General features: G+C 48.9%; 9 protein-coding genes across 12 annotated transcripts; 4 read left to right on the forward strand and 5 right to left on the reverse strand.

The window, feature by feature from the left end:
* Positions 1-1,926, reverse strand: LOC132256801 (TBC1 domain family member 13). The gene is made up of 5 exons (XM_059753356.1): positions 1,812-1,926; positions 1,535-1,742; positions 987-1,470; positions 309-832; positions 1-251 (listed from the first exon to the last, which is right to left on the reverse strand). The coding sequence occupies exons 2-5, from the start codon at positions 1,552-1,554 to the stop codon at positions 137-139; spliced, it is 1,143 nt and encodes a 380-aa protein (XP_059609339.1). The 5' UTR covers positions 1,555-1,742; positions 1,812-1,926; the 3' UTR covers positions 1-136.
* Positions 1,927-1,997: 71 nt separating this feature from the next.
* Positions 1,998-12,406, forward strand: LOC132256799 (microtubule-associated protein futsch). 3 transcript variants are annotated; one of them, XM_059753355.1, is made up of 7 exons: positions 1,998-2,209; positions 4,402-4,934; positions 5,249-6,540; positions 7,958-9,893; positions 9,957-10,174; positions 10,235-10,450; positions 10,506-12,406. In XM_059753355.1, the coding sequence occupies exons 1-7, from the start codon at positions 2,188-2,190 to the stop codon at positions 12,253-12,255; spliced, it is 5,967 nt and encodes a 1,988-aa protein (XP_059609338.1). In that variant the 5' UTR covers positions 1,998-2,187; the 3' UTR covers positions 12,256-12,406. The 3 variants fall into 3 exon arrangements, with proteins under 3 accessions (XP_059609338.1, XP_059609337.1, XP_059609336.1); XM_059753354.1 differs by lacking the exon at positions 1,998-2,209 and adding an exon at positions 3,695-3,909; XM_059753353.1 differs by lacking the exon at positions 1,998-2,209 and adding an exon at positions 3,988-4,078.
* Positions 12,407-12,429: 23 nt separating this feature from the next.
* Positions 12,430-13,448, reverse strand: LOC132256803 (negative elongation factor E). The gene is made up of 2 exons (XM_059753359.1): positions 13,280-13,448; positions 12,430-13,218 (listed from the first exon to the last, which is right to left on the reverse strand). The coding sequence occupies exons 1-2, from the start codon at positions 13,358-13,360 to the stop codon at positions 12,442-12,444; spliced, it is 858 nt and encodes a 285-aa protein (XP_059609342.1). The 5' UTR covers positions 13,361-13,448; the 3' UTR covers positions 12,430-12,441.
* Positions 13,406-15,678, reverse strand: LOC132256802 (pseudouridylate synthase 7 homolog). The gene is made up of 4 exons (XM_059753357.1): positions 15,033-15,678; positions 14,861-14,975; positions 13,837-14,796; positions 13,406-13,781 (listed from the first exon to the last, which is right to left on the reverse strand). The coding sequence occupies exons 1-4, from the start codon at positions 15,544-15,546 to the stop codon at positions 13,463-13,465; spliced, it is 1,908 nt and encodes a 635-aa protein (XP_059609340.1). The 5' UTR covers positions 15,547-15,678; the 3' UTR covers positions 13,406-13,462.
* A 526-nt stretch (positions 15,679-16,204) lies between these two features.
* LOC132256687 (zinc finger protein 341) lies at positions 16,205-19,875 on the forward strand. Of its 2 annotated transcripts, none has more exons than XM_059753182.1 (8): positions 16,205-16,349; positions 17,259-17,387; positions 17,449-17,548; positions 17,610-18,138; positions 18,403-18,854; positions 18,916-19,061; positions 19,117-19,232; positions 19,284-19,875. In XM_059753182.1, the coding sequence occupies exons 2-8, from the start codon at positions 17,299-17,301 to the stop codon at positions 19,424-19,426; spliced, it is 1,575 nt and encodes a 524-aa protein (XP_059609165.1). In that variant the 5' UTR covers positions 16,205-16,349; positions 17,259-17,298; the 3' UTR covers positions 19,427-19,875. The 2 variants fall into 2 exon arrangements, with proteins under 2 accessions (XP_059609165.1, XP_059609166.1); XM_059753183.1 differs by having other exon boundaries at positions 19,306-19,431.
* Positions 19,876-20,128: 253 nt separating this feature from the next.
* On the forward strand, positions 20,129-21,430 carry LOC132256732 (proteasome subunit beta type-1). Its single transcript, XM_059753252.1, has 3 exons — positions 20,129-20,306; positions 20,377-21,291; positions 21,353-21,430. Exons 1-2 carry the CDS (start codon positions 20,227-20,229, stop codon positions 20,987-20,989), a joined length of 693 nt encoding a protein of 230 aa, XP_059609235.1. The 5' UTR covers positions 20,129-20,226; the 3' UTR covers positions 20,990-21,291; positions 21,353-21,430.
* On the reverse strand, positions 21,422-22,609 carry LOC132256731 (prostaglandin E synthase 2). The gene has a single exon (XM_059753251.1). It carries the CDS (start codon positions 22,595-22,597, stop codon positions 21,422-21,424), a length of 1,176 nt encoding a protein of 391 aa, XP_059609234.1. The 5' UTR covers positions 22,598-22,609.
* A 547-nt stretch (positions 22,610-23,156) lies between these two features.
* On the reverse strand, positions 23,157-23,780 carry LOC132256793 (small ribosomal subunit protein eS17). The gene is made up of 2 exons (XM_059753343.1): positions 23,665-23,780; positions 23,157-23,601 (listed from the first exon to the last, which is right to left on the reverse strand). The coding sequence occupies exons 1-2, from the start codon at positions 23,665-23,667 to the stop codon at positions 23,212-23,214; spliced, it is 393 nt and encodes a 130-aa protein (XP_059609326.1). The 5' UTR covers positions 23,668-23,780; the 3' UTR covers positions 23,157-23,211.
* A 101-nt stretch (positions 23,781-23,881) lies between these two features.
* LOC132256766 (SANT and BTB domain regulator of class switch recombination) lies at positions 23,882-26,300 on the forward strand. The gene is made up of 2 exons (XM_059753313.1): positions 23,882-25,756; positions 25,816-26,300. The coding sequence occupies exons 1-2, from the start codon at positions 23,893-23,895 to the stop codon at positions 26,283-26,285; spliced, it is 2,334 nt and encodes a 777-aa protein (XP_059609296.1). The 5' UTR covers positions 23,882-23,892; the 3' UTR covers positions 26,286-26,300.
* The last annotated feature ends 3 nt before the right edge of the window (positions 26,301-26,303 follow it).

Raw genomic sequence — 26,303 nt, forward strand, 5'->3', positions numbered from 1 at the left:
TGAGAACTATGAGAAACTTTTTATTTTTCCTTTTTAAACCTTCTCATGAGAATTGTAAAGGATTCTATACAAAAATGCTTTGATTGCGCGTAAAAAAATTGATTCGCATTTGCTTTCAGAGAGATTTTCACACACACTATTTGAGTGTTGTTGCCTTCAGTAAGACAATATTTATGTCCATCGGAGGAAAGTTCTGCAACAGTTTCACATTGCTGGCAAAATCCTGTTCCAGGATCTGCTCCCTGAGCAGTCTGCAACACAAATGAGCATTAATACATCATCTCAGTTGAGTCTCAAATTCAACTTACATAATCATGGCGCAGCAGATGTGAACCAGGAACTCGAACCTATTCTCATCGGACAGCACAGAATCCCAGATTCTCACCACATCAGGCAGCGGAAACTCCTGCGACAGGAGCAACGTCAGCCAACGGAAACCATAGTACTGCGGATAGAGTTCCTGATCTCTCAGTCTCTGCCACACCTCCAGATCTTTCACCTCCAGCAATTTGGTCATTTTGTTCATCATCGCCTTAATGCCACCCTCAGATTCATCCAGTGTCTTGATGAAGAAGTCCCGAATCTCTCCCATGAGCGCCGTGAAGCAGAAGAAGCAGTCCGCCTCGGCGAATTCTCTGAACACCATGTTGGGATCTGAAGCCATTACATAGTAAATTGGTCCAACAATCTCGTTCATGCCCTGTACGTATCCGATTCCGGGATTGAGTTTGGCAAAGAGGAACAGAATTCTCTGCACGACTTCCCAGTGCGCCTCCAGACCCTCCTCCATCGCCTCGTAGCTCTCCTGGGCGCGTTTTGTGATGAGATTGATCTGGAAGCCACAGAAGAATTGATTCAGAAACAACACTGATTGCAGACAATGCAAAGTCAAACTCACTTGCTGTGGTTCATTAGAGTGAGACATGAGAGATGAAGGAGTGTTAAAAGTGCAACATTAGGATTCTTTCAAGACTGTGTTTCCTCACCTTTGTCATCCCAAACTTCCCCTCCACATTCGCCGATGACAGCCTGGACGGCGCCACGCGGGAATGCAGTCTTCTCTCGCCATTGCTGTTCACCACAACTTCACAGGGAAACTCTGTTGCTTGCTGGAAGAAGGATATATCCGGACACAGTCTCCTCACATCCTTGTCAATCTGCAGGAGGACTTCGTTGTCCTTGAAGAATGTGCTCCAGGCACTCTCCGGCCCATCGCTCAGCGGATGATCCAAGGAACCTCCGGACGTTCCGGGCGACACAATCATCTCATCAATGAATTGCTGGTAGAGCTGACGCTTCTTCTGTAGCGTCTGCGTCCAGGTGCTCCGCTGGGGCCCGAGGTAGCCCAGCAAGAGGCGCCAGCAGAGCGCTCTGAAACCTCCGCCATCGGGAATGCCATTGAAGCAGAGCTGCTTGAGACTCCTCAGGTCAATCACGTCATTGGCCAGGAAAGTCTCGAACTCCTTCACTCTGCAGAGAGATTGGGAAGACTTCTGGAATCTCAATTGCTTGTGGCAGGAGTAAAACAACTCACCTTGTTTTGTAGAGTGACATTCCGCCCAATGAATTCCTCCCACTCGGATACTCTTCCGGAACCAGCTGTCCATCTCAGACTCTCAGACGCACGTGAAATTGTGTTGCTTCCAGATGGCGCCACTGGTTCCGGAAACATTCCCGCGAAAATTCAAACGCTCCATGCTCTCGACATGCAAGAAGGGCGCAAATTGTGCCCAATTGCAGCTCTTAAGCACCATAAAATTCAGAGAAAATACTTCAAAACAGCGGGAGAAACTCAAAAGTCTTCTTATTACCTTTGTCATGCCTCTCAAATCGCGATGATTCCAATTGATGTCCCCCGAAAATAGTCACCAGTCATCGTATTATATTTAATTTTAGAACAAGAACATCGGCTTCTCCACAACACGCACTTGAACGGCTGAATTACTCCGCTCCTCTTCGGCATCTCATTTGCACAGCTTCACGTCTTCGCCAAGAGACAAGTGACCAAAATCGCGATTGCAATGCAAGTGGCGTTAAATTAAGTTGTGACTCGATCGCAGAATTGATCGTGAACTTGATTGAGTGCGTCCATGTAATCCACAGAGAGATTCTTATGTGTCATTTTTGTCTTGCATTTATCAGTGCTATCAGATCATAAAGTGAGTGTGAAATTGCTGCGAATGAGCAATGAATGAAGATCGTATACAAGGTAGGTTGTTATTTTAAGCCACCCTCGCGAGACTTTTTTGCAAAGATAGGCGAAATATATTCAGCAATTTCGCTGATGCTAGATTTCTTTGCACGGGGGAGACAACGTCATTCGCCTCAAACTCACTCCTTTGCTGCCCCCCAAAAAATATAAATATAGCATCTCGTGATGAAAAATCACTTCCCAAGTGACCAAAAAATCTCCGATTCCTCATTACAACATCTGAGAAGAAAACAGGCGCATTTCAAGTGTGCGCCGAAAAGCCAGATGTGGAAATCTGTGATTTCTCAAGGAGACTTTTATCCTATTTCCCCGCAGAAAATTGCTCAATTATGTTGATTTAATATTCCTCATCAGAAACAGTGGCAGATGATCTAATTTTTCCGCAATTTAAATAGAATGATTTACCTTGTCATTGATCTTGGACCATTTTTCTTCCACCGCGACACATCAATCGCCTAATCGATGATCCGTGAAGGCTAGCAAAGACGCCTCCATTTCGCAATGCAGAGCACACAGTCGCGCAGATTTGCTTCACAGGCCATCCATTCACGTGTCGCACTATGTTTTGAAATCTTTAGAATCTAATTGTGAGCTGAGATAGCCGTTGTATTTTGTCAAATTTCTTATTAATCTAATCTGCTTCAATCATATTAAAAATCTGTCCCAGTTTCATTGGGCTTTTGAGGGTATTTCGCAGCAATCTATTGTCGTAAACATCTTATCGCCTTGGAATTTCTGATATTTCAGTATATGAATGATAAAAATTTAAAATTCGATCAAGTGATCACTGGTATTTCAATGTCACAGAGATATTTGTTCAGAATCATTTCTTTCTGAGATGACAGAAAATTCAATATACTTCCATTTAACATCTAATGGTTAATTAATCCTTTTGATGTTATTTAAAAACAACCCAGTTATAGAAATGCGTCTAAAAATATTTCTGGCAATTCACAGACACAATTGAATCATTTTGTCTGCCAATTACCTCCCATAATTCCTCTCAAAATAATATGTATGTAAATTAATGTTGAATTTCCGGCCTGCCTGAGAGCCAAAAGGGTAATAATCTCATGTTTTGCACTCATTTTTAAGCCGCAAAATATATCTCCGTTTCACTCAAACGCACTTGTTTGCAAAAATCACAGAAATAAAGTCTATTTACACCCACAAGATATTGCTAATGAGGTGGGATTCGTTCGCAACTTTCACAATAGCGGGCGGGAATTGCTCATGAGTACTTACAATATTATTCTTATCATTTTTTTTCACCGTGCGAGCAGCGCACAAACAAATACTGATAAGCCGAATACTTTATTACACCACGGCAATTACCTCCTCTCTCTGTACTGTGATCGCACAACTACCAAGCACTGAGAGCCGATGTTCATTGAGGGAAATATCTTACATAATTTTTCAAAGGCAAATTCGCCAGATCGTCAGTCAATTGACTCAGTTTGTACTGATATTTTGCCACATAAAAGCAAACTTCTCCACCGTTCTGTGGCATCATGAATTGTACTTCGTTTAGCACCTCTCGTGAAATTTGTGCCTCAATTCCGCTATCAATTAGCACAGAAACTACGTGATTTTCCTGTTCGTGCGCAAATGTGATTCTCTCTCTGACCAGCAATTTTCCACACCACAAATACATTCCCAAATGATCACCATCTTCTTCAGTTTGGTTGCGAATTATGGTAAGAAAAATATATTCAGTGTTAGTCTGTCATTATAAATCAATAGCCTTTCCAATATTGCAATATTGGCAGAGTGTATACATAGAATAGAAAGTGTGTATGATCTTCAGTGCGGTATTATTGGCCCATTTCGCAAGTGATACAACAGAGATCAAAATGCTAAAAATAAGTTCGTGTTGTCCCCTCAATTCCTCACGAAAATACGCCATCATCTGTATTAGTGTCTTCACAGGCGAATTTTATGTGGTCCCAGGAAATATATTTTTCACTCTTCGTCTCGCATTTTCACCCAACAAACTCATCATAGGGGAGGCTCGAGTGTGGCCGGCAATTCTATGACGTTCAAGCAAACTCCTGTAGCTGAAAAGCTTCCATGTGACCCTCAACTCCGCTATCACATCGTAACTCGTCCCATATTATTCTTTCTCACACACGCAGACCCACACCCAAAAAGCTCCCAAGAGGATCATTTAACTCTGAGAATCATTTCAGTGTCTCTGCCGGGCGCTGGAGAGACGGAGTCACTGACAATACTCGAACAGCAAAACCTAGGATTAGTCGCACGGGGTGAGAAGGAAGAGCCGCGAGAGGAAGTCAACAGTGCAGATCCTGTGACTGTGATTAGTGAGGCGGATCAGGAAGTAAAGGAGGAGAGTGAAGAAATCAGTTCAGATCCCGAAGGAAGTGACGTAAAATCTCCACAGGAAGATGATGTTGTGCCTCCTGAAATAGCCGACGAAGCGAAATCATTTGAAGGTGAAACTGACGATGAAGTGATTGAGAAAATACTGCGTGACTCTGAAGAAGAAGTTGACATAGATCACTTAGTTCCGGAAGAAATCGTCAAAGATCACAGTGATCCTGAGAGTAAAGCAGAGGAAATCCGTGATATTCCAATAGTAGATCCTCAAATTTCCGCCCAAATTGCCAGTCTGTACGAGGAGGAACACGGCGAGGAAGATAATCGACCGCCAGTGCCAATAAAGACATACCGCTGGGAAGACGTGAGACGTGCCAAACAACAGGTTGGTGACTTGTAATTAATACACCCTTCAAGACTCCCTCGACCCAACACATAAAATACGAGAAACTGCCAAATTTTCCATTAGTGTGTGCAAAATGGCATAAAACCCCATCATTCTCAAGTGAGGTGAATATCTGTAAACAAAAATAGAATGATGGCTTCTCGAGTGAATTCCAAGACAGATGTGTTTATGTAACTCTAGCGATCATTCTTTATCTCATAACTTTACAGTCTTTAGTATCTCCTGTTCTCATTCTTCTCATAATCAAGGACAGAATTTACTCAACCATGTAATGCTCTATCTCTGCTTCACAGGGTGGATATCCATGGACACATCTCTACAAACCACCCCTCGGTCCAGATGATGAGCCAGAAGTGATCTTCCGCTATCGAACGTCCCCAAAGAATCGGCGATCTTTCGAAGAAAAACTCTTGGACTCACCGAAATCGGAGAAGAGAGTGCGAATTGACAGTGAGGTGTCCATCCAAGATTGCTGCTATCCCGACATCCTCGCTGATGAGCCCGATGAAGAACCAGTGACCGAACCGAACGCCACAGAAGAAATTTCCAAGGAAACACCGTCCGTCCAGCCGCCGAAGACGATCTTGAGGAAGATCTTCAGCCCCAAGAGTATCCTAAAGAGAGCCAACAAATCGGAGAGGAGCAAGAGTCTTCCACCGCCCGAAATTGAGTCTGATTCATCTGAGAAGAAGGTTAGATATTGCCATCCTCTTGTGGACAAGCTCAAAATCATGGCCGAAAAGCAATTGTCCAAGACATCAGGGAAGAAGATCAAGAAGATACCATTGAAGGAATCCAACAAGATCACACTGGAAGAGGAGCAGAAGATCCTCAAGTTGAAGGAGTCACCAAAAGCCAGTCACAAAGGCTTCACTTCTTACGTAGAGAGACACGATAGTGATGATGTTGTGGAGATTGTTGAGTTGGATGAGTCCCCAGGAGAGGCTAGGAGACGTCGAGAAGAGGAGAAACCCGAGTCCTCAAGTCATGTGACACCTGATGAAATCATAGAACTTCCGGCAACAGAGCAGACTTCTGAGGAGCCCAAGAAGAAAATCCCAAGACGCCAAGAGCATGTCTATGAGGAAGTTCAGGCTGGAGAGAATCCTACAGTCATCCTCACAGGAGACACGATGGATCCTTCCTTTCTTCACGACATAATCGCCCCCACAGACCTGAAAACCTCCCTCAGGGTTCAAGACAAGCAACTTCTAGACGAAGTCGAGTACAAGAGGAAACCTCTTGATGAAATTGCCCAAAGCTCTGAAGAGTCTCAAAAGTCCGCAACGGGCATGTTGGCTCCAATCTGCTCAGTGGACTCCGCCTCGTCGGACGACGAGCGGAAGCCCATGCTTCAGGCAGTCATTGAGGAGAGTGACAGCGAGCATCCTCTTGAGAAAGTGCCGGAGATTCAAGAACCCGCAGCCGAAGTCGAAGGCCTAAAGTCCGTCCTCAAAACCGAAGCCTCTCCAAACCTCGATAAGCGTGTCACCTTCTCGCCTAGCACTGAAGATGATCCGGATTTGCTGAAAGAAGACGTCCACCTTGAAGGACTAGACGTCAATCATCGCTGGTCCAAGATGAGGTGAGCTTTCCATCCCCTCTCGAGTGTGCATTAAAATCAACTAACAAATCTGTTTGTGTGTGGTTTTGACTTGGCTCTTCCAATCCCTTGGCTTCGCCACTTTATAACGCGCATTCGGTAACAGACAGACACACAGCCAGCCGGTCGTCGTACAGTATGGAAAAAATGTCGCAGAGAAAGAGAGCGAGAGAGGAATGGTATTTTCGCAATGGGTCCTAAGGCGAAAATAATCTCACGACAGCGACAAAGTGGCAAGAAAATAAAAGAAATCTCTCGCGACCACTGCCAAGATATGGCGGCTCCGACCAAAATAGACCGTAGCTCAATGGCATGCAGCAGATTTATCTGTGGGGTAATTTCTCAGAGTGTATGTCCAAGAGGCTCGCCGAAGAGTCAGTGGCAATTAGGATTCGCAGAGATGAACGTCTCTTGAGCTAAATCCATCATCCTAAAGGCATCGCGCCATTCGAGAGTATGTGTGACCTTTCGCGCGTGATCGAGAGTGATAGTGTTGGCTAGATAAGGGCCTGGAGCTATTCTCGCCAAATCACATCCACAAATAGAAACTTGCTTCTCATCAGCACAGAGAGTCTTGCAATTTTCCCCCCTCATCTTCAAATAGCGCTCGTGTGTGTCTCTCAGCAAATGAGTGGTATTTATAAAAGCAGAACGAGAGGCATTACATAAAGGAGACCAAACACCCCCCACGACTGAATGTCCTCACGAATCCGATCGGCTTCCGTGGGAGCATCGCCCCGTGTAAAGCCCGTCACCATCTCACGTGCTGACAGCGCTCAGGCCACAGTCCCCGAAGTCCGCTGCGCTTGCCAATATTTCCAGAGCGACTCCCTCCTGCCCGAGCGTGTCAATCCGGTGGGCTCGCGGCCCTCTTCGCGTACAGATTACTACACGGAAACCATCTCGTCGCGACCCAGTTCAAGGGGTGCAGAGCTCATTCACTCTGACCGCGATCTCCCCCATGAATCCGCGCTTGGCTTCGAGCCAAAATTCGAGGAGATCCACACGGAAGAAGTCACCATGCCAAGTCCACCGAGCACATCAATGATCGTCCACGACAATGATCTCTTCGTGGGGATGAAATACGGCGAAGCGTACACAATGTCCCGAAGTAGCTCGCAGGATCGACAATCAAGCGTCAGGAGTTCAGTTGATAGATTTCCCAGTGCTGGGAGAATCATGAAAACTGTGAGCTTTGATGCCGAACAGTCAGGGATCAAGGAGAGCGATCAGACAGTGAGTCAAGTGAAGTTCCAGCTTCACAATCGCGCTGCATTGGGATTGGATAGAAACTATGATATTCGGTGAGGGACAAGCCAAGAGTAATCGCGCATACTAACACTATATGTAAATACTTTGGAATATGTGACCATTCAAATCTTTCTTTCTGTCTTTCCAGCGATCACGAATACGAACCCATCGGCCAACCTGTGGATGAGAGTGCTCGAGCAGAGCTTGAAGCTGAGGAGCTGGAAGGCGCTGTTGGTGGTCAGGAATCTCCAGAGCCCGAGCGTACAAAGCATCCTGCCTCGGAGACTTCCAGCATCACGTCTCACGAGAGGAAGCTCCTCAGAGTGCCCACAGAAGAGGAAGGCGCCGATGATGAAATGAGTGTTCATGACATTCAAAAGGACATTGAAGATCGCTACTTCACCAGCGCCACTCCTGAATCCCGAACAGATGGAGAACTACACACAAGTGCTGTGGACTCCAGCGCTCTTGAAGATCTTCCCCTTGAGCGTGGCAGCCGAAAGAAGACCATGTTGAGCTCTGCTCAAGCACGCGGAAGGCAAATGCAGCAAAATCTGAGAAATCAAGCTGGTAAGCTCAGATCTAAGCTCAGGAGTATGAAAAAGACCCAGAACGGCAGTCCAAAAACCAAGGAAAGGAAGAAGTTCAAAGCTCCGGAGTTTACGAAACTGAAGAATATTCACATGCCAAAAGTTAATAAGCCGGAAATGCCGAAATTTAAGAGGCCTGAATTTACAAAGATTGAGTTCAAACGACCTGACTTCTCGAAGATCACTCTACCTGAGCGTCCCAGTATGGCGAAATTCAAGATCCCAGAGAAGTTCAGCAGTTTGAAGCTGAGGAGAAGCAGGTCAATGAAGGAGTCTACAGGATCCACAGGAGACTCCACTTCGGGCACCAATGAACCTCCAGCGGTGACTAAGAAGAGATTTGACTTTGCGACTTATCCCAGGATATTCGATAAGATACGGCGACAAAAGACAGAGGGAGATAAGCCCGAGAGGCCAGGAACGCCTCCGCCACCAACTTTTGCCACAGTGCCCAAGAGTGCCGTGAAGAAGGATTCTCTTGTGCCTGAAGATGGAGACAGCGATGTGCGGAGGCAGTACTCGCTGGAAGAGGAGGATTTCCAGCGCGAAAGCTCGCTGGAGAGACGCATGAGGCAGCATTTCTCACGCCAGCGGCAAGAGAACGAACAAGAGCAGGCTCTGGACACTGAAGAGCAGCGTCAGTTGGCTGACTTTGACAAGGAGAATCGGGAGATTCATGAAATATCTCTGGCTCGTCAGGATGAATTCAAACAGAGACTTCCACTTGTGCACCAAGATTCAGATTTGGTGTCCGAAGAGAGCGCTGGCAAGTGGACAGGATCACTGAATCTCACACAAGGATCTTCCTTGCAAGGCAGCGAAGGCAAGTTTGAGTTCGACAACAACACAATCCCAATAGAGGTGAAGGAGCCACGAAAAGGAGTCATTGAGCAGATTGACGATGACGAATTCTTCCTGAGATCGAAGGGAATCTCCCAGGATAACATTCAAATTGGGGAATACATCAGTTCAGCCATTCGTGAAGGTCTCACCACACCAATGAACACTCTCGCTCAGGTGGGCAGATACTCGCCGTACTACGATGAGGATGTGGATCTGAACAGTGAGCCCATCGATTATGGCTACGATGTGCCGAAGAAGCCACGCCGCGTCCGAGATCGGAGCAGTCTGGAGAAGGATGAGTACTTCGGAACTTATCCGCCAAATAAGCCCATGCGCAAGCACAGGAATTACGAGTCGGATGAGAGAATTGTGCCACACACGGAAACTTACTATCGCGACACGGAATCCCACTCCTTCTACGACAACGACAACCTGGCGGGCCTGGATCAGCCTGACATGTACATCGATGACGAGGAGGAGCAGAGATCCGATGCACTGGACCGTGTGCCGTACCCACCGACCCCACCAAAAGCGCCCAAAAGACGCAGGAAACTCCACCGGCCACAGCCGAGGAGTGTGCCTGCCTATGACAACCTGGCCGGAAGATCTGTGTCCAACAATTACATCCCCAACGGTGATACTGACGAAAATGTAAGTGGAAATCCACCGTTGAGTGCATCTTTTTTAAACTGTCTTTCGCTTCCATTCCACCAGATTATTGTCTACCGAACGGAACACGAATACCCAGTGCCTTTAGCCACCCCTGAGAACTTCACGCCCATCCCCACACCAAGATCAAGATCACGTTCACAAGCTTCGAGGCTCACCGATGACGACAGGACATCGCACGGAGCAGAGTCTCTAGTCTCAGACACTCATATTCACGTTGAAGATTTCTTGAGAAATGAACTCGACATCACAGGAAATAATGGGTAAGTTTAAACAGCCTTCAGACTTGAGAACTATGAGCACACTTTCTTGACTCTCGGCAGATATGCTGTGGTCAAGAAGGAGCCTCCACCGCGACCTCCGCCGCCTGTTCGTCGGAAGAAGCCATCAAAATCTCTGGGAGAGAGTCAATTTGCCACAATGCCCCTGCCGAAGAGGAGCGTTTCGCCTCCAGCTCGTCCCAAGAGGAACTACAGCACAATCGCCCCATCGAGACCGCCCAGAACAAAGTCTGTGTCCAGTCTTGGAGAGGAGATGAAGTGAGTGTCCCACATAAAAGCTTACCACACGCATTTCAATCAATGATTATTGCAGACCTTTCAGGAGTGCCACTCCTGACTTCACCCAGTACGAGGAGATCGAAGATTTGGACTCGCACAAGGACTTACAGTCCGGTGAGGTGATCAAAAAGATGCAGGAGCGACCATTGCCACCACCGCCTCGGCCCAATCGCACGCTCAAGAGGGCCAAGAAGGACAAGGATGATAAACCAGATGACGATCGTGACGGTGGAGGAATTAGGATAGAATCGCGTGCGTCTGGTATTGAGGAGGTCGAAGTGTCCACACAAACGGATCCCTTGCCGGATGACTTCCTTTGTGAGGAATTGGAGATCACCAGTGATATGAAAACCATCACACCCAGTCAGTGTAAAACATTGGAGGACATCCTGAAGGAGGAGCAGGAGGCTGAATTCGAGAGGGCGCAGCAATTGGCTGCCGAACAGAGCCTGTCGAGAGGATTGCAGAGGTTTAGAGAGGGCAACCACAGGAGTTTATCAGAGAGATCCAAGGCTTCCACTTTGGACAGACCCAAGACTCCCGGGAGTAGACCTATTTCCCCAAATGCCGTGGTTGTTGAGCGGAAGATCTCAACGCCCACAATGCTAACAGAGGCCACACTATCTGTAGAACCTGTGGATGAACCTTACTTGGCTACTGAACTTCCTGAAGAGGAGGAAAAAGATGTAGATAAACTGGAAGAATATTTACCAGACGTCGAACGTGAAGTGATCCTAGAACCTGAAGTGATCCCAGAACCAGAAGTTATCCCAGAGCCAGAAGTAATCCCCGAACCAGAAGTAATCCCCGAACAAGAAGTAGAAGTAGAAGAGATTATCCCAGAACCCGTTCGAATTTCCCAGGAAGAGCAGCAGCGCTTGCAGCAGGAGGAAATAGCCAGAAGAATGCATGACGAAGTGGAGGCAGAATTGGAGAGATGCGCCCAAAGACTGGAACAAGTGATTGATGTGCTGCAGCAAGAAGAAGAAGTGCCGCCAGTTCCTCCGCCCCGGAGAAAATCCTCAGCCGGGGACTCTCTCATCCCACAAACCACCTCAGGAAATCTCCAACTCAGAGATTTAAGTGTGGATCGCCTGAATGTGAATCAGCTGCAAGCTGGAAGACTCTTGGTATCTGAGGTGGAGAGTTCTTCAATGACTGCCCAGGAGTTGGACTGCAAATCTGGGAATCTCGTGGTGAAGAGCATTCAACTCCCCAAAGAAGTTATTGAGGAGATTGTGGATCGCGTGAGGAATCAACTGCCGACCAGTCAAGCCACCACCGTTCACGAAGATCCCGATCTCGAGAAGGAGCCTCCAGCTCGACCGCCACCACCTCATGGCTACTACTATCCCTACTCCTTGCCGCCGCCCTCTTTCTACCGCCTCCGCGATCCCTCTGACGAGGACGAGCAGCCTCCTGCCACTTCCCACCGCCGTCGGCGCCATCACAGAGCCCACCGCGAGTCCTCAGAGGACGACGATCCCGCTCCGCGCACGCGCAGTCGTCACAGTTCCCGCTCGCAGGATGTCATTGACCTGGGCGGACAATTCCTCCGCGCTTGCAGCAACTCAGCGGGACGCTCAGTGAGGAATATCCTTCAACTGGTGCGCGCCACAGTGGTGAAGGAGGAGAATCGCAGTGAGGTGAACATTGTGGCAATGCTGCTCATTGTCCTCATGGCGAGTCTCATCCTCATCTGCATGGGTGGCAGCGACAGAACCGTCCATCACCATCATTGGGACTTCTTCAATGCCCCTGGCAATGGGAATCTCCCCAAATGAGTGCATTTCTCACGCATACACATTATCACTTATCCCCTAACAGTGCCCCACAAATTGAGATCTGCACAGCGCAAGCATTAATCATCAGTTTTTTGTGCTCCAAATTGTGGGAATTACGGAAGTGTTTCGAATAAAAACATGAAATTACATATTGGAGAAAGCGTTTAATTTATACCTCTTAGTCGTCTAAAATATGTCGTCATAGTGGACCATTTCGCGCTTATCCTTGAGACTGCCCTTCTGCGAGTGACTGGCCGCCAGTGTTGACCACACAGCTGAAGAGGAGGCGTCGTTGATCGGTTCAATTTGTGGTTGTCGTCTGGCCAGCTGAACTTGCAACTGAATCCCAGCCACAGACTTGCTGTGCATATCGCTGATCGCCTTCTCAGCAGATTCCGGCTTTGTAAACGTGATGAATCCACGTCCCTTCTCGATCTCCATCGACACATTGACAATTGTCCCGAAGCAGCTGAAGTGCTTCTTCAGGAAGTCTTCTGTCACCTTATTTCCCGACACATATATCGTGTTCCCTGTGCGGGGCTTGTCTGGACGCACCACTGGTGCCTCCATGATCTTCTTGTCCACCAATCCTCGCTCCTCTCGATCCCTTTCTGTGGCCAATTGCTGATACAAGTTCTGCACGCGCCCAGAAACCTCTTTCTCTGGACTGGGAGGCACTCCAGCCGGCGCTCCAGCTTCGGTGCTTTGTGTGGCTGAGAAAGGTTGATAGGAGGCCACATTAGCTGGACTTTCCGGCAAGACACGCTTCCTTTCCTGTCCCTTTGGCCTCTTAAAGGACACTTGATCTTGCTTCGACTGAGGCTTCTGAATCGCCTGAATTGCACCGCTTTTTATCAGCTTCCTTGCCACTTCTCGCGCATCTCTAGCGTCTGCTGGTCTCTTGGGTATTAGAGGCTTCTCTGGCTCCTGTTTAGGTGTCTTCAGAGCCTGCAATGCCTTTTTCTGAAAGATGTAAACAACGCGTTACAAGCACAAAAATTTCATGATATTCATAGTTATTTACCTTTTTCTTCAACTTCTGATACTTTGTCTGCAGCATCAGTTCCTCCTCTGTCAGATTCGATGGGAAATGAATGTACACCATGGCTTTTTAGCAGGGAAAAACAATGAAATACCAGAAACACAAATATTTCTTTCGCAGCTTTGTTTTGACAGCAGAGAACAGTCAGCGCCTCTAGTGGCAAAATCAAACTTTTGCCTTCTTAACGGCTTCGGCGTCTGGAGAATTTTCCTTGGGATTCAGCTTTATCTGTGCTGCCGTGGATGTGTCCGTCTTGAGAACCTCCCGGAGAGCCATTGTGGCGTACGTGGATGAGGGAAGACAGAAATCCAGAAGCAGCGCGGTTTTTGTTCCATTTGGATCCTCAGGAATCACTTTGTTGCGCATCTCATCCACATCTGAGGCCAGAAGTAGGTCATTTGTTGAGTTGTACTTCATTAAACTCCAGGTAAGATTCTCAGGTTTGGCCATGAACTTTCTGTACGTCCCGCCCAGCGAATATGTTCTGAAAATAACAGAAATTAGGATTGATAAACTCAAAATAAATTTATACAACTCACTTGACTTTCTGCTTTAGTTTCTCGGAAGAGAGATCATCAGTGGCCAGGAGTTCCTGATACCATTCCCCACATTGATTGTTTGGGTATGTAATATCATGTCCAGGAAGGGGTAAAACGACATCAAAGATGCTGTAATTGCCTGATTTCGCCTCCTCTTCTGTGAGTCTTTTCACCATATTCTTGAACTTTGACTCTTCCTGACCACAATCTTCCTCCTCATCTGACTCCTCTTCGTCAATAGTGTCTTCCAGATCCTTCTCAGCAACCTCAGATGCTTCCTCCCTGTAAACAAGATCTCCAGGTAGTGGTTTCAGTCCCAGTTTGAATCGCTTGGAAGCAATCCTGTTCCAAATCAGACTCTGATAGGAGTGAATGTAGAGAAGTCTAGTATTCCTGGGCACTTTTTCCAGAGCTCCCACGAGATCATTGGCTCCATGCTGGGACATTCCTCTCAACAGATCAATTTCTATGCACTTCTGATGTCCATCCACCAAAGCCAGGGCTTTCTTTGCATCTCTACTCTCCCACCAGCACTCACGCACGCGTTGCATATCCGGCAAGTCTCCCGGACGGGGCTTCAGTATCAATTCGCATGCCTCCAACCATTGGCCCTTGAGCAGGGCTCTTCCAATGGTAAATGTAGGAACAACAGCGGAATTCCCGAATCTCTGCAACCCGTAGTAATTGATGAATCCCTTCTCGCGGAAGCTTAGGAGAGAGTCTCCAATGACTTGAGGATCTGCTGTGATTTCCTTCAGTGCTATTCTGAAGCGATTTCCCCGGAGTTGACCGAGTTTCAACACCTCCGGACGGCTGGTGAAATTTCCCACCTCAATGTTATTTGTCCTTTTCGCCGCTGCCATGATCATCGCCGGCTCTCTGCGCTTCACACAGAACAGTTGAGAAGTCAGAGCTCTCTTGTCCTTCGTTCCAGCATAGGTCAGAAGAGAGGGTTTGATCCTGAAAGCGAAAAAAAACATTGATTTCGGTCTCCTTCTCAACAAGTACAAGACTGTCGTCTCACCTCATGCTGCTGGCGAGAGCACTGGCAGCCTTCATGGTGTCGATGTTCATCTTGTGAAGCACGAAATAGATGTACTGATGTGGCCAGAGCCATCGAGTTCTCTCCTGATCACGACCTGTGAAGAACCTGGCATGAGAATCACGTTGAAGCCATCTCTGCAATTCTTACTCACCGTTTTTCTTGGGTTTGAAGCACTTGATAAACTTCCTCTCCTCCTTGGAAATGGTATTTGCGATGATTTTCTGACCAAACTCTTCCCGGATGCCAGCGTGAATTTGCGTTCGCTGCTCCTTGCTCATCTCTGTCACGTCTATTTCCAGGAATTCCTTATCTGAGTTCTCCAAGAGGCCACGCAATGATGTTAAATCTTCTGCACTCAGGAGAGATTCTCCGTTATCAGGAAGTTTATCAACTTGACACTCTGGCACGGAAGTGTCAGTCAATTTCACAACATTTCCATCCAGATCAATTTCATTCACTTGGAAGTCTGAAAATTTACACTTGATGATGCCCGAGAAGCCCAGAGAATCTCCCACAAACTCTGTGATCCCGACATCGACTTCCTGGACATTGATCATCTCCCGCACGAAACCTTCCGCCTTGTGTGGGAATTTTCCCTGATTTCCGTGGAACTTTCGCTTCTTCCCCTGAAATTTTCCTCCAAATCTTCCACCTCGCTTACTCATGACGATAGTGGCTTATTCTGAGAGTGTTTCCTAGCCAGAAAATTGATATATTTGCAAAATTTTGTTCTTCGCCTCGCAACGTAAACACAAACACTTTGACGTCTGTGGCGTCACCAAACGCACGTGGCGACTGTTCTCAAGCTGTTGAATAAGCGGGGAAAGTGTTCCCAAGTGGGGAAAGTGCTGCTTTTACTGCTCCTGATAACGATTTTCCGAGCAATTTCAGGGCTTCCCACACCCTGTCCCCACGGGAATTGATCTCAAAGTAATTCACCAGGACTTTTATTGAATGAAAATTGCCACAAATTACGAATTTCTTACTCATTTCCTTGCACAATTGGTGAAAAAGCAATTTTCCTGGGGAAAATCCTGGGATTTCATTGAGCTTTCTCCAGGCATCATGGGTCACTCTTCCCCTTCCCCGAGGCGGGAAATTAGGTGGCGAAAAATGGTTAGAATCCACGCGCGCCAAAGAGGAATTCCACAGCCGGAAAATCAATATTAACGGACAGTCACATGTATCGATTTTCCTCACCACCCATGCGTCCGTCTCGCTCTGGCAGCGTGGAATAGCGTGAGCGGGAGAGTGAGAGAAGAGTGAGAAAATTGAGGAGGATGCGAAGCGTCGATTTTCGCTTGCGTTATTGTCGCTTTGCATGCGGAATCTGTAGCATCTCTCGGAGACGCATCTCTCTTCCTGCTGGTGTCTGGTGTTGTGTCGTGCTTTCTGTGACTTCCTGCCAGTCGCCCAATCATCTGCAGAAGGCCTCTTCTTGCTAGAAGTGCAGAAAAAGTCTATTGAGGTGAGTATTGAGCGATTTTCCCATCCCGTAGTCTTTGTTCTCGGCGCTGGGTAGCAGCAGAAGATGCCTTCCTGGCCTGCCAGCAGCTCTTGGATCTGAGAAAATCCCTCCGCAGCGTCCACAGCTCCCTGTAGCGAGCTCTGGCAGACCCACCCAGACTGACTCTGTGCGTGGCGGAGTTGAGAAACGGCGGGAAAAGCACAACTCGTTTCCATAGTTCTCCTTTCCCTGGACTCCCAAATCCCTATCCACGCCAGTGTGAGTCCCCACAGGGCCTCAGGAGTCCAGGAGCATCTGCCCCGGGAGCGACTCCCAGTCTATGGTGCGAGACTCCGTGGCCCAAATCGATAAAAGGTGAAATTTGAGGAAATCAATAAAATCGCGCTTTGTGTGCTCTTTGCTTACGATGCCGTTTTTCCTCTCCACTTGTCTGGCTCTATATGGCTATATATTGGAAAATGTGCGCCTCGAAAAGGGAGGGAAAATTTTCCGTTATTGATTTCCCTCGTGTTTCTGGGAAAATACACTCGTCTGCATGCGTATTTGTGATGGGGCGTTTTTTTACCATTTCCCGCACTATATTTTTAACACTTCACCTTTATTTATGGCCTCATTGATTGCATTTTTATGCCCATAACTACATTTTCCAGTCCATTTTCCCATCAAACCCGAACGTGCCAGTGCGGGAAGTCCTTTTTTTCTCCTCTCCTTCAGAGACCTGTAGATTTGTGAACAAAGGCAGTGTGAACGAGCTTTCCCGCCGTGGAAATTGTGTGGCTGCTCAGGAAATCAATATTTGGGATCGTCCCTCGACTTTTCCAATAAATCACACATTCAAGAGCGCCCGAGAGAGCTACCGTGACGTCATAGGAGGGTCTCTATTGATTTTTCATTTCCCTAAATTCACAGCGAGAGAGAGAGAAAGCAGCTCTATATCAGTCCGCCTAGGATGACTTCGACGGGTCAGGCGGAGAATTATCAGCTAAAGTGGCACTCCCACCTGTCGAATTTGAATTCCTCAGTGGCCACTCTCTACAGGTGAGCTCGCAATACTTTAGGGGAAATCCTCAGGAGTCAAGTTATTATTTTCCGCTGACAGAAATGACAAATTTGCCGACGTGATGCTCCTGCCGAGCAACAGTGTCGACTGTGGAGTGGGAATTCCGGCCCACAAAATCATCCTCAGCACATGCAGTCATGTAAGCACATCCGCTTCGTCCGCGCCATGGAAGCGCTTAAGAGCACACATTTCTCTTGCAGTACTTCGCGTCGATCTTCGAGAATAATCCCACACCCCCGAACTCCCTAATCTATGTCGTTCTGCCGGCCGAACTGAGCCGCAAGTCACTCCAGATCCTCATCCAGTACATGTACAGCGGTGAGGCTACAGTGTCCAACGACATCCTCAACGAAGTTCTGCGCGGCGGAGAGCTGCTCCGCATCCGCGGCCTCTGGCGCAACCACCACCCCGCCGAGGCGCCCCAGCGACCTCCCGCCGAAGCCGCCGGCGCCACACGCGTCATCAAGCAGGAGGTGAGCGTGATAGACAAGCATCTGCCCAGCAATGGCGCCGCGAAGGAGAATCCGGTGCTGGTGATGAATCCGCACGTGTCCACGCCTTCGTCCTACACGCCACCCCAGAACATCGCCGTGAAAAAGGACGTGGCCATCGATCCCGCAGACGGAAGGCCTATTCCATCCGGCCACTACGGACTGGTGTCGCTGCAAATCGCGGCGGCGGTGAAGAAGGCTCAACAACACTCTGAGAAGCGCACCAAAAGTCTGCCAGGTAAAGAAGTTGATTTTTGCAATAAAATCATTCATATTTATTTGTATCCTAGAACTGGTAGTGAAATTGTCAAACTCTACATTGAAATGTTCAACTTAATGGACTCAAGAAGAGCGATCGAAGAATGCTCAAGTCAATCGATGTTAATTACAAGTGAATTGACAATGTAATTCTAAGAGATTTCTATATTGCAATGATTCCTATATATAGTATATGAGCATGAGCGGGGCTTAGAACGCATCTCCATAATTATTTTGCACACAGGCGAAAACGGCCCTTCGCCATCGAACATCTCTGGGAAGTCTTCGGAGGCTGCGTCCTCTCGTTGTATCCTCTCGGCTGACTCCTCGCGGTCTTGCCAGGACTCCCGGCGCATCGTTGAGTCGTGTGCACGCCCAGATCTTCCGGAAGGCATCCCGGAGCACGACCTCAGCTTTCTGGGCATCAAGCAAGAGCCCGTGGAGTGGACAGACTTTGAGCAGCAGAACGGCGTGGAACGCCAGCACATGGAGATCACGGTGAAGCCGGAGATGATCTACCCGGATGATGCACCGGACGAACACGTGGAGGAGATGCAGGAGCCCATCTACTCTCCACTGACGTGCGAGCTGTGTAGTGAGACGTTCACCATTCCTGGCGAATGGGTTCGCCACATCGAGAGTTTCCACTCGGACTCGCCGTCGCAGACGATTCCCAAGAAGAGGAGACGAACTGATGTGAGTGGTGAATTGTGGGTGTTTTGGTGCGGGAATTGATACGGCTTATGGTGACTTTCAGGACAGCACGAGTGACAATATCGCAGCGCTGAGATGCGATCTCTGCTCCATGTTCTTCATCACGCCGGCAGAGTGGGTGCGGCACGTCCAGAACACGCACACGGAGACGGAGCTGGCCATCTCCAACAACAGCGCGCCGCCAAAGAGGTGAGTCCCGGAAAATCCCGCTGGCCGCTTGGCTGACCGGCAGACGCTCTTGCAGAAACGTCCGCGTGAGTCGTCCCATGGATGGCCAGATGCAGGACAAGTGCTGCTCCATCTGCCACAAGACCTTCCCCTCCTATGCCAGCATGGAGATCCACAAGCGGACACACACAGGTGAGCACCCGCGTCGCCCCCTTTCAGACTCCTCCGAGACACTCCCCATAGGTGAAAGGCCCTTCTATTGCAGCCTGTGCAGCAAAGGATTCAATGTAAAGTCCAATCTGCTGCGCCACATGCGGACGCTCCACAACCAGTTCATCAATCCGTCGAGCGTCCAGGACGTGGCGGAGGACAGCGGCTCAGAGTGATTCCATGGCTTAAGTGGTTAGTGATGTTGCCCGTCTCTTTCTTCTCAATCTTGTCGTCGTAGATGTTAGAACAAGTTTAAAGACCCCCCGATCCCTCTTCCTTCGTCAGGGATGTGCGCGAATTTTGTCAGTTCCACACGAGAACTCTTCGTTTTGAAACATAAATCCAAAAATTAGAATAGATAGAGTGGAAAGGAGAAGAAAAATTCTAATAGAAATTGTCCGATAAAATATAGACTTAAGAATTTGGTCTCAGTGTAAATAATAAACTAAACGCACATCCCAGGTTTTCCATTCCTCGATTTTAAGATTCCTCCTTTAACAGATTTAAATCTTCGATGTTCTTTTTGTGCAATTTGAAGATTTGTAAATAGAGACAAAACAAAATTATTCAAGTGATTATATTTTTTACGACATATATATTTATTATAAAATAAATTATGAACTTATTTGGAAGAGCATTTAAAAGACCAATTATCAAGGCAGTTGTTATCGTTTGAAACCTGACCTAAAAAATGAGGCTGACGAAACAAATTCACGGATTTCCATGTGAAAATCCGCGGGAAAACGCCACCCAACGAATTCTGCAAAAACCATGAACCAAATCTGTTCTCAATTGATAGCAGAGTCACCCACCTTTAGAGTACTGAAGTCGGAAAAAGAGCGCTTCGCGGATCTCGGCTATGCGCCAAGGGCGCCTCTAGTGGTGGACACAGCAGTTGGTGAGAGAGAGTGATATTGTTTGTTCATCGCTTCCGCACAAATTGGCCTTTTTCCCGTGTTTTTAGTGCAGAAAAGCCATGAGTTTGGAGCATTTTCCTGACTACGAACTCCCCGGAGTTATAAAGCGTGACTTCTACCCTTATGAATCCAACGGAGGGTGAGAAAAATTGCCATTTCATGGCTTTGAGGTTATGTTGCCGTGGCTCAGCAAATTCTCACAATTGCAGGAGTGTCGTTGCCATTGCCGGGGATGATTTTGTGGTGATTGGGGCGGACACCCGCCTCAGCTCGGGCTACTCCATTCACTCCCGGAATCAGGGGAAGCTGTTCAAGTTGACGGACTCGTGTGTGCTGAGCGCCGGGGGCTGTTGGTGCGATATTCAGGCGCTGACGAGTCTCATTAATGCCAAGATGCAGATGTACAAGCATCAGCATCAGCGCACCATGTCCACGAATGCCATCGCCCAGATGATATCTATTACAATGTACAACAAGCGCTTCTTTCCCTACTACACGTCCACAATTGTGGCAGGGCTGGACGTGAATGGCAAGGGCAGAGTGTTCAGCTATGATCCGATCGGGAACTGCGAGGAGTCCGACTACAAGGCTGGCGGATCATCGGGGGCGCTACTTGTGCCTGTGCTGGACAATCAGGTGGGTCTCAAGAACATGGAGAATGCCCAGGGCAGGAAGATGACGGTGGAGAAGGCAGTTGCCCTCACCAGGGACACTTTCATTTCGGCTGCTGAGCGGGATATTTACACCGGAGATGGAATTATTGTGAACGTAATTACCCAGGATGGCATTGAGGAGAAGCGCTTTGACTTGAGGAGAGATTAAAGAATGTATTCTCATGTGGATTTCCCAATAAATTTCTACGATTTTCCGGACACACACGCCAATTGTAATCTAACCTCATTCGCGATGACAAGCAGGGAAGAGCGGGCAGAGCTTCTCCGGCTCATTTCCCAGGATTTGAGAGCAAGTAATCCATCTCTGGAGGTGGAAGAATTTCAATGTGGGTCAGAAGTTTATCTAGCATCCAAGAGACGTGATTCCAGCTCCAAAACCCTCATAATTCCCCAAGCTTTTGGGGAAAAGATTGATCTTGCAAGAGTGGCTAATTCTCTTGGTCAGGAAGCGTGAGTATTACTGAGTGAAATGCACATTTCTCAGCTAAAATCTCTTGTAATACATTTGCAGCGTAACATTGGCTATTTGCGATGAAGCTGGAACTTTACTGTACTATAAGATGAGAGAATACAATAGTACTTAAGCTACTGTACCGCGATTCCGGACGATTTGCTCCTTGACGGCGTAGAACCAGCCGGCAATTTGGGTGTTTTCGAGACAATCCATGAACGCGCGGCATCCCTCCATGCTGCTAAGCACACCAAACACTGCCAAATCCGCCAGATTGGGCTTTTTACCACCCATGAACGGCGTCTTCTTCTGCTCAATGGCGTTTGTCCACTTGTCCAGCGCGTCGTAAATGTGTCCTCGCACGTCATCGGAGAGATCGTGGCGCTTCTTCAGACGCTTGCTGATGGCCCACATCGCAGCCGCTCCCAAGTACACCATCAGATTTCTCTCCCAGGCGGGGAAGTGCTGATCCCACTCGCCGGTCTCTGAGAACCACTCAAAGGTCTCCAACGCTTCTTCCTTCGTGCGATAGACATTGGGCGAGATGAGGTGAACGAGGTGATTGTCTGCCCATGTCCGCCACTTGCGCTCCTCCTCGAGAGTCTCCTTGGAGAGCGACCGAGGCGTGCCATCCTTGAACATGAGGAAGTACTTATTCATGATGTCCGCCTTTTTCTTCCCCTTCTCATCCAGAAACGTGATGCTAGGATAGAAGGATGCCAACTCCACAATATCCTGGCCGCGTTCACGCAGAAAACTCGACAACACCGAGACAATCATGCTGGAGTCTGTGAGTTGCAGGAATTTCCCATCCGGCGTCTTCACCAGCATTGTGGGCACTTTCTTCGATGGAGACCACTTGATGTCCTGCCTCAACACTGCATCCACTTCCACCACGTCATACGAGATTCCATTGTGGTCCAGAAAGGCTCGCACTTTGCAGCAGAAAGGACATGTCTGGTACTGAAACAGAGTGACTTTCAAGCCACTCTTGTCTGCGGGATTCACAATACTGCGTGTGATCTTCACGTTGGGAAACTTGTCCAGGAAGAAGAGCTCCTCCTTCTCATTCACAAGATGTGCCTTTGGCTTCGACTCCGTCACGAAGGTGTATCCGGCGTAGCCAGTGCCCAGGACGAGTCCCAAGCCCAATCCCTTGAGTGTCAACTTGAGAGTGCCGGGAGACTTTGCACTGGTGCTGGAAAATCGCACGAAACTACCGCCCAGAGATCGTGTCAACGCCACCTGGCCACTGTAGCGGACCACTTGTCGACCTAGGATAGTGAAACTCCTACTAGCCATCATCGACGCCGGATTTTTCTTAGAAAATCGCAAGTTTTTCACTGCGAAGAATTCGAAGAATTATACTGAGAACGTAAATTCCGGCTGTCAAATACGTGAAACATTCGTGAAACATGAATGAAAACCCAACATTGCAATACATTTTTTAATCTTGCACCGATTTTTTCCATAATTTTATTTACTTCTGTTTTGTAATATTTTATAAACCAAGCATAGCAAAGATGAGAATGACTTTGTTTATCTGTAGTTTAGCTATTATTAATTTTTAAGATCTAAATCGTTGAATCAATATTTTGTAGTACTATGGGTACTATGCATAAAATAAATATGTAAATATTGTAGATATCGTGCTGCATTTTTCTGAGTGCAATTTATCAAGTGCTCATTTACCAAAGACACAAACCTGCTTGGTCTCAAAAGTGCCAATTCCAAGACTGGAAAAAACCAGAATAACAAATCATCCAGAACCTGGCAATGTTTTGGGACCTGTAATCCCAAGTCGAACTCCTCCCTTCACAAATGCCTTTCACTGACACTCCCGGACATAAATAAAAGCGCCTCGGCCTTTCAAATAAGCGGTATTTCACTTATTTATTAGATTTTAAGCGGATTCGCGCTCAGTTTCGCCTGTTGAAGGTGGTTGTGGGCTGCGTGAGCTGGAGTCCCGTGAGATTATGGAAGTCCAGCATCTTCAGCATCTCCTTGGTCTCCGGATCCACCTCAATGATGTCCTGCTCCAGCGCGGACACATCCGGAACGTAGTTGTCGCGGCGCTCGCGCTCCTCCTCCTGCAGTTTGATGGAAATGCCGCGCACTTGCGAGTGACGGAGGCGCTTCATCAAGTGTGTCACATAGCCGGCGATCTTGTTGCGCAGGGGCTTCGTGGGGATGATTGCCACCTCCTCGCAGATGCGCTTGTTTGTATGGAAGTCCAACGTCAAACGCGTGTAGTACTTCTCAATTATGACCTTTGCGGCCTTCTTAATCGTCTTTGTCCTGACGCGACCCTACAAAGAGACACATTGCGCGATGAGAAAGAGTGTGGCACACAATACTGCACGGGTATTTACCATTTTCTATGGGAAAATTGGTGAAAACTGCGTTGACAAAACACGCCGTGCACACGAATTGGGTGAAAAGAAAGACGGAACCGGATGCCGTCACTGACATTTCGTCTTCGATACCTCTTGCCGCCGCGAGCGCCACAGCGGCAAAATGAATTTAACATGGCAACGGATTTTGTTGATTTTCAGAGTGAAAAATTTTCGGCAGTCGTGCAAAATTAATTCAACAGTGAAATGATCAACACGAGTGCTACGCAGGATGAGGCGGATTACCTGGGCGGAGTGGTGTGCGACGACGAGGCCAAGGGAGAGATTTCTATGAACCGCTTCCTGGACTTCCTGAAACTCACGTGCCAGGTGAACGAGTCCATCGAGTGCAAAGACATCCGCAGCACCGCAATAGACTACAACGACCTGGCCAAGAACGACATGGTGAACTCTATCCTCCACCGCACGGTGCCGGGTATTCACCAGGACGCGAAGAAAAACTCTCCGGGCGCTGAGAAGCGCGAGAGAGGAATCACAGTTTCGAGCTTCAGGCCGAAGAGGAGCGCTTCTGGGACGAAAAATCCCGCCAAAGGCAAGACGGACGGCCAATTGGACGGGATGCTGAGCGAGAAGCTAGACGAGGTGATTAATGAGGGCATCCTGGACTCTGTCTTGCCGTTTATTTGTCCAAATCAACCTCCCACGAGCTTGATGTCCAGCAGCAGCGGCACAAATTCATCCGGCAAGAAAGTCACTCTTCCTCTGAATCTCAAGACATCGTCGCAGACTCTGCAAGTGGCTGATGGACACCACAAGAGCCCAGCAGTCTCTCCCACAATCGTGGAGTCCTCTTCGGATGGTGGAAGCTTTACAGGAAGACGTCCGTCCAAGTCTTCGGATACTTTGGCGCCCTCCAAGGCGCGTCGGAAGTCTCTGATGAGCCCCATCGCTGGCGAGGGACACAAACAGGAGGCTGAGATTGTGATTCACGTGTGTGACGAGGTGAAGAACATCTCGCGGGACTTCACTTGTCCGCAGAAGCTGCTGGTCAGCAAGATGGGATACTTTCCCGAGGTCACAGCCGGCCAGAGACTGGAGGATATGGACATCTCCGTGCATTGCGACATTCAGATCTTTGAGTGGCTGATGAAGTGGGTGAAGAGAGACATCCTGCCGCAGCCCGAGTGGCCGACGCTCGATCCCTTCAACGTGATTCCCATCCTCGTGTCCGCCAGCTTCCTCCAGATGGAGCCTCTCCTCCTGGACTGTCTCTCCTTCTGCCACGCGCGCCTCTCAGACATTGTCAAGGCCTCGGCGAATCTCTCGTGCCTCAACGAGGGCATCGTCACCCGGCTGGCGGCGATGTTCACGAACCTGGAGCTCGAGGGAGTGCGAGACAAGAAGGACAGAGTCGTGCCACGCCTGTGGACGAAGATGATCCAGAGTCTGTGCGAGACGGAGCCTCAGGCGCTACGCGGACACTTCGCCAGTCTGGCCGGCCTATTCCGGTGCAGTCGCTGCGGGCGATTTCTCACTCCGGCCGTCGCCTCGTATGTCTTCTGCCAACCACAGAATATGCGCGTGAATCGCTGGGGTCAGATCGTGAGCCAGCACACGCGCGACTCCAACTGGAACATCACCAGCTTCATCGCGGCGTTGTATAAGGAGCTGCGCTCCTGGCGCCGACTCTACTGGCGCCTCTGGGGACACTGCCACTTCCTCTACTGCGCCGCCTGCGAGATGCACTTCCCCGTGTACCAGATGAACTGGTGCCAGTACCATCCGGACCAGCCGCAGTTCCTCGGGCCTACGGTGGAGGGCAGGACAGCTGGGCCCGGAGGGCGCTATCCGTGCTGTGGTCAGCAGGCGTATCGCTACGAGACACTGACGGGACCGTCGGGATGCCAGTACAGAGAGCACACGGTGCAGATCGAGACGGACCGCGACAGGTCAATCCTGCAGCTGGCGCAGGTGGCGGCTGAGGGTGGATTCCTCTTCGACGTGGCGCCGGTGAAGAGCCACACGCAGAACGGAGAGCCTTGGTGGACGGGAATCGCTCTGCTGCCGCATAGATCGCGCCAGGGACTGCTGCCGATGCTGCACGTCGAAGGTGAGTCTGGGGAATACGCCGAAAGACTGAGATTATAATCCTTGCCGATGACTTTGCAGAGCCCGTGCTGTCCAAGAGCAAGAAATGCGCCACGCGACAGACTTCCATGATGCTGGACTCGAGCAGCGACTCAGAGTCCAGCGACAATGTGAAGAACCACCGCTCGACGCTGGTCAGGCAGTCGTCGTACAGCAGTGACGGCGGTGAGTCGGAGTACAGCAGCCCGCGCCAGTATCGCTATCGCAGCTCCAAGCGGCGCCCCAAGATGCCGAGCGGGCGATACTGGTCGGGCGAGATGTCGGCGCGCAGCAATCAGGACAACCAGCGCGAGTTCGAGGAGCGCGCCATGAAGCAAGTGATCGCGATGCTGTGCAAGAAACAGGGCAGCGATTCTGGCCAGCAGCACCATCAGCAGAAGGAGCACAACTACCACCACCAGGGCGGCTCGTATGTGCGCCTGGAGGCGGAGTGGCGCGAGAGCCTGAAGAGCCGCGGCGCCGTGGCGTCGAAGGGCAAGTCGCAGAAGTAGCGCTCGATTGGCACGAAA

Source organism: Phlebotomus argentipes, unplaced genomic scaffold (assembly GCF_947086385.1).
Source record: "Phlebotomus argentipes unplaced genomic scaffold, Phlebotomus argentipes genome assembly contig_17, whole genome shotgun sequence".
Classification (NCBI taxonomy): Eukaryota; Metazoa; Arthropoda; class Insecta; order Diptera; family Psychodidae; genus Phlebotomus; species Phlebotomus argentipes.

What these genes read in the sequence shown, in the direction of transcription:
- LOC132256731 (XM_059753251.1), bottom strand. Translation starts at nt 22,597, where the DNA reads ATGATGGCTAGTAGGAGTTTCACTATCCTAGGTCGACAAGTGGTCCGC.
- LOC132256801 (XM_059753356.1), bottom strand. Translation starts at nt 1,554, where the DNA reads ATGTCACTCTACAAAACAAG. An exon ending in GGAAGTTTGGGATGACAAAG is followed by an intron (nt 833 to 986) that starts GTGAGGAAACAC and finishes TGTGGCTTCCAG; the next exon opens with ATCAATCTCATCACAAAACG. An exon ending in ATCTGCTGCGCCATGATTAT is followed by an intron (nt 252 to 308) that starts GTAAGTTGAATT and finishes TTTGTGTTGCAG; the next exon opens with ACTGCTCAGGGAGCAGATCC.
- LOC132256687 (XM_059753182.1), top strand. Translation starts at nt 17,299, where the DNA reads ATGACTTCGACGGGTCAGGCGGAGAATTATCAGCTAAAGTGGCACTCC. An exon ending in GCGCACCAAAAGTCTGCCAG is followed by an intron (nt 18,139 to 18,402) that starts GTAAAGAAGTTG and finishes TTTTGCACACAG; the next exon opens with GCGAAAACGGCCCTTCGCCA. An exon ending in AACAGCGCGCCGCCAAAGAG is followed by an intron (nt 19,062 to 19,116) that starts GTGAGTCCCGGA and finishes ACGCTCTTGCAG; the next exon opens with AAACGTCCGCGTGAGTCGTC.
- LOC132256732 (XM_059753252.1), top strand. Translation starts at nt 20,227, where the DNA reads ATGAGTTTGGAGCATTTTCCTGACTACGAACTCCCCGGAGTTATAAAG. An exon ending in CCTTATGAATCCAACGGAGG is followed by an intron (nt 20,307 to 20,376) that starts GTGAGAAAAATT and finishes TCACAATTGCAG; the next exon opens with GAGTGTCGTTGCCATTGCCG.
- LOC132256803 (XM_059753359.1), bottom strand. Translation starts at nt 13,360, where the DNA reads ATGGTGTACATTCATTTCCCATCGAATCTGACAGAGGAGGAACTGATG. An exon ending in ATCAGAAGTTGAAGAAAAAG is followed by an intron (nt 13,219 to 13,279) that starts GTAAATAACTAT and finishes TACATCTTTCAG; the next exon opens with AAAAAGGCATTGCAGGCTCT.
- LOC132256799 (XM_059753353.1), top strand. Translation starts at nt 4,009, where the DNA reads ATGATCTTCAGTGCGGTATTATTGGCCCATTTCGCAAGTGATACAACA. An exon ending in ACGGTGATACTGACGAAAAT is followed by an intron (nt 9,894 to 9,956) that starts GTAAGTGGAAAT and finishes CCATTCCACCAG; the next exon opens with ATTATTGTCTACCGAACGGA. An exon ending in AGTCTTGGAGAGGAGATGAA is followed by an intron (nt 10,451 to 10,505) that starts GTGAGTGTCCCA and finishes TGATTATTGCAG; the next exon opens with ACCTTTCAGGAGTGCCACTC.
- LOC132256766 (XM_059753313.1), top strand. Translation starts at nt 23,893, where the DNA reads ATGATCAACACGAGTGCTACGCAGGATGAGGCGGATTACCTGGGCGGA. An exon ending in GCCGATGCTGCACGTCGAAG is followed by an intron (nt 25,757 to 25,815) that starts GTGAGTCTGGGG and finishes ATGACTTTGCAG; the next exon opens with AGCCCGTGCTGTCCAAGAGC.
- LOC132256802 (XM_059753357.1), bottom strand. Translation starts at nt 15,546, where the DNA reads ATGAGTAAGCGAGGTGGAAGATTTGGAGGAAAATTTCAGGGGAAGAAG. An exon ending in CTTCAAACCCAAGAAAAACG is followed by an intron (nt 14,976 to 15,032) that starts GTGAGTAAGAAT and finishes GGTTCTTCACAG; the next exon opens with GTCGTGATCAGGAGAGAACT. An exon ending in AAACTAAAGCAGAAAGTCAA is followed by an intron (nt 13,782 to 13,836) that starts GTGAGTTGTATA and finishes TGTTATTTTCAG; the next exon opens with AACATATTCGCTGGGCGGGA.